General features: G+C 64.4%; 1 protein-coding gene across 2 annotated transcripts; it reads right to left on the bottom strand.

Annotated features, from left to right (window-relative positions):
• Nucleotides 1–598: 598 nt before the first annotated feature.
• Nucleotides 599–2,379, bottom strand: TREX2 (three prime repair exonuclease 2). 2 transcript variants are annotated; one of them, XM_057718143.1, is made up of 2 exons: nucleotides 2,243–2,379; nucleotides 599–1,642 (listed from the first exon to the last, which is right to left on the bottom strand). In XM_057718143.1, exon 2 carries the CDS (start codon nucleotides 1,607–1,609, stop codon nucleotides 899–901), a length of 711 nt encoding a protein of 236 aa, XP_057574126.1. In that variant the 5' UTR covers nucleotides 1,610–1,642; nucleotides 2,243–2,379; the 3' UTR covers nucleotides 599–898. The 2 variants fall into 2 exon arrangements, with proteins under 2 accessions (XP_057574126.1, XP_057574127.1); XM_057718144.1 differs by having other exon boundaries at nucleotides 599–1,666; nucleotides 2,243–2,285.
• Between the last annotated feature and the right edge of the window lie 1,749 nt (nucleotides 2,380–4,128).

The following is a 4,128-nucleotide window of genomic DNA, read 5'->3' as shown; positions in this document are numbered from 1 at the left end:
CCCAGGACAGACTTCTTCCAAGGTGTCGCCCTCAATGCACCAGCCAGCCAGCCACGTCACCTACGTGCTCTGGGTCACCTATGCAGCGCAGCCTGGAGCCCCCTCGGCAACCCCCCCACCATGCTTGACTTGTGCATTTCACGCCCTCCCCCAGCACCCCCGCCCGGCACCCTGCTGCCAGTCGTGGAGCCAGCACAGGGGCCCTGGGAGAGGAGGGAGTGGGGCTTTGTCCCCGGAGGCCAGGGCTACAGCTCCCTCTTCCCTCTGTCTCCTCGAACAGACTGGGGCCACACAGATGTCCCTTAGGTCCTGCTCACTGATTTCTTGGTCTCTGGGGTAACAATGCAGGGAAGGGGCGATAATCGAGGCCACAGTAGAAGACCAGCCAGGGCAGAGGTGCATGGCTTGAGGTCCACAGCTCCAGCCTGTTGGCGCCTTGGACCAGGCTGTGAGCACCGATGGCTCCCTCACCAGGCTCACCGCAGAGATAGGCCACAAGGGGGCAGCCCTGGGGGGGCTCTTGCTCGTGCCCCGGCCTGGCTCCCTGCCTGCCCACTCTGGGCAGTGTATGGGGAGGGGGCAACCGAAAGCCAGCTGGTGAGCAGTTCTCAGTGTTTATTGAAAGACAGGGTGATGGGTGGGCGCCAGCAGCAGCAAACTCCACTGGAGCACGGGTCAGGGGAGGGGCCGGGAGAAGGCTCTAGGGCTGTGGGGCTGGTTAGGCCAGGGCAGTGGGGGAAAGGCTGGCAGGCGCAGGGCCCACCAGGAGGGGCAGCGAGGCACTGGTCCGGGGCCAGCTCCAGGCCACACGGCGCAGCTGAATTGAGGAGGCTGGTGCCGACCTGCTGCGGGGAGCGGGCCTCGTCGCCCTGGGCAGCAGCGTCACCAAGCCCCTGCCTCAGGCCTCGAGACTCGGGCCGTCGGATGGCACATACATGGGCTTGACGTGGGCCCAGCTGAGGGCCTGCCCGTCGGCCCAGGCGAGCAGCTCGGGGGCGCGGTGCAGGAAGACCATGAGCAGGGTGTGCACGTCACCCTCGGCCGAGTGGGCCGCGCTGGGCTCCGCCTGGAAGTAGCGGCGGAAGAGGCTGCCCAGGCTGTACCCCTTGCCAACCTGGGCCCGGGTGCCATGGCTGTGGGCACGGTCCAGGCCCCGCAGCACCGGCAGCGTATCCAGGCAGATGGTGTCCCGGGGCAGGTGGGCACCCAGGCGCCGCAGCTCTGTGCACAGCAGGGGGAAGTCGTAATCAAAGCCGTTGTGGGCCACGAGGCACAAGGGGCCCTCCTGGCGGCTCAGGAAGGCCTCAAGCACCTGCACCACAGCATTGTCAAAGCCAGCCTTCCGGCACCTGGCCAGGCCCTCGCTGCTCAGGCCGGTGATCTCGCTGGCCTTGGCAGTGAAGGGGCGCTCCGGGCTCATGCAGAGCGTGAGCTTGTCTAGGACCCGGGGCAGCATGGGGGCGCCAGACTCATCGTACTCAGGGTTCTCCAGGGAGGAGCGGTGGACAGCAAACAGGCAGATCTCGGCGATCTCAGGGTCCACACTGGGGAGCCCAGTGGCTTCCAGGTCCAGAAAGATGAAGGTCTCAGCCCGGGGTCCCTTGGACATGGTGATGTTTCACAGGGACAGTGAAGCCTACAGCTGCCAAAACAACAGGCACAAAGCCTGAGGGCCAAAGAGCTGGGGATGCCTGGATTCAGCCACCCACAGCCGTGCCCGTGACCAAGGTTCCGACCCTTCTGGCTTCACTTCCTGCCACCTTAAGGGACTTTAGGCTCTAGAAGCCATTTCTAAGACCCACATCCAGGGAGACTGCTAAGGGGCCTCCTGAGCTGGGACCCAGAGACCGGGACCTGTTACTTATGTCCTAGGTGCTTGTCACCCCTCCGTTGTGCCCCTCAGTCCCTCCCCAACCATCCCCACTACTATCACCTAGTAAACAGCAAAAGGAAGGCCTGATGTGCCCAGAACCCAGCCCAGAGGCCTCTGCCTCAAGCCTCCAGTACACAGACAGGAAGAGTGTGCAGCCCAGGTTGCCATGGTCACCGACACACCATGGCCAGGAGCCTCAGACACAGCATCCCAGGTACGCACCCCTGGGCTCAGCTGCCGGGAAGCAGACAAGCAGGCACCCGAGAAAGCCCTCACGATGACCCCCAGCATCCTCCCTGGCACACAGCTGCTGGCCCCAGCCTACCCCTGCCTGCCTCCAGCCCCCGGCAGCTGGCCGTGCTGGCTTACCTGGGGCGAGCGCTGGTCAGCTGCCTGGGCTGCTGGGCACCTGTCTCCGCACAGGCTGCTCCGGGCGGCCTTTAATCTGTGGTTGTGACCCGCCCCCAGCCACCTGTTGGGCAACCAGGAGGCCTGAGACCGCAGGACCTGTGAGGCCAGCTCACCACCCCCTCGCTCACTCACAGCTGCTGGGACACACGCCCTATGTTTACAGATCGGAAATGCGGCTCCCTGGCGCCCGGGCTGCAGGCAGGCTCCCAACGAGCAGAGCGAGGAGCACAGCCCAGGTTGAAGGAACGTGTTGTCACAGGCGCGAGGAGGAAACCTGAGCTCTCCACTCAGCCCTGCCTCTGAGTCTGACTTAGGTTCAACACCCAGCCCCAAGCTGGAACATCTCCCACAGGGGCATCTCCAGGGCACAGTTCCCCCTGTCACCAGGGATGCAGCTGCCCCTCGTGAAGCTGAAGTGAGCTGTAAGGACAGGCCTCGGTGTGGCCCCAGTGACCGGGGGTGGGGGTGACTCGGGGCAGCCCACACGCTGCCTGGCTGAGGCCCCCCCACCTTGTGGGCTCATCTTCCACCAGGAAGGGGAGATGGTCTCCGTTTCTCAGATATAATGACCCAGAATATCTCAGAAGCCTTTAGCGGATGCTGGCAGGGAAGGAGCAAGGGAGGCAAGGCAGCAGGAGCAGCTGGCCACAGAGCACCATGAGAGCCCCAGCCACTCAGACGCCAGGCTCCAGGGCCTTCCCAGCCCGAATGACTCAGTCAAGGGTGAAGGGCAAAGCCAAACCAGGAATGAGAAGGCCTTTCCTGGTCCAGAAAGCGGGTAGCATCATCCCCAGGACCTCCTCCTGGGGCAAGACATGCCAGCACTTAGCAGGGGGCACTCACATGCCCAGTATCCTGCTGGGGCCCAGGGAGGCAGCCAAGAGGCTGGTGGCAGCCCGCCTGCTGCAGGTCCTCCAGAGTCCCTTGGTCTATAAAAGCTGTCAGTGAACCTGGACCGTGGCGCCCAGAGGCCTGCCTGTCTTCCTACCTCCACAGCAGCCATCTGGGGGATGCCCCAGGCAGGCAGGGGACCAGGCCCAGGGGCTCTGGCAGCCAAGGCAGGAGGGGGCTTGGCGCCCAGCTCCCTGGAGCCTCCTTGTCTGGAGCGGCCACAGGGGCCTTGGGGAAATAAAGGTGCAGATGCAGAAGCAGGACAGTATGGGTGCAAGTGAGGCTGCTGATCAAGTGCTCAGAGGGAGGATCCCACCGCCCCCCCCCCCGCCTTTGGCGTGACGCTGGGCTGGGTCGGGGGGGCACCAGTTGTGCCTGTTCCCATGCTTGAAGGGAGGGAGGCGGCTGTGATGGGCACACTGCTCACAGAGATACTGGGTCACCCTGGCAAGCCCAGAGAGCTGCTTCCTGGACAACCAGTCAGGCCACCGGCAAGAATTCCCCGGACAGGTGCCGGGCAGCCTGGGGAGGAAAGAGGAAGAAGCACACGCCCCACCAGCCGCACCCCAGATGTAGTGGGTGCCAGCGGCCAGGCCGCGGAGCAGCAAGGAGTCCTCATGGGGCACCCCGAAGGCCGGCCCCAGGGGAGGAGGCAGTGGAGCAGGGCAGGGGGGAGGCTGTGGTCGCATTCAGCCAGGGCTTGTGACAAGGCATCGCCAAGCTTAACAGGCATTAGCACTGGGTCACAGGACAGGCAGGATGGGAAGGGAGGACTAAGCAGCCCAGGTCGCTGAGCAGAGGGCAGGAGACAGTCAGACAGAGCCACGGAAACAAGAAGCAGGCTGGAGGCAACCTGAGCTTTCTTGTCTCCCCAGCTCACACCGCCCTGCCCCAACTCTGCCCCCTCGTCACGTCCCCTCCCAAAGAGCTGAAAGCACCAAGCATCTGGAGGC

Source organism: Hippopotamus amphibius, chromosome X (genome assembly GCF_030028045.1).
Source record: "Hippopotamus amphibius kiboko isolate mHipAmp2 chromosome X, mHipAmp2.hap2, whole genome shotgun sequence".
Classification (NCBI taxonomy): Eukaryota; Metazoa; Chordata; class Mammalia; order Artiodactyla; family Hippopotamidae; genus Hippopotamus; species Hippopotamus amphibius.
The sequence above is the reverse complement of the archived record's forward strand: the minus strand, read 5'-3'. Positions and strand labels throughout refer to the sequence as shown.

What these genes read in the sequence shown, in the direction of transcription:
- TREX2 (XM_057718143.1), bottom strand. Translation starts at nt 1,609, where the DNA reads ATGTCCAAGGGACCCCGGGCTGAGACCTTCATCTTTCTGGACCTGGAA.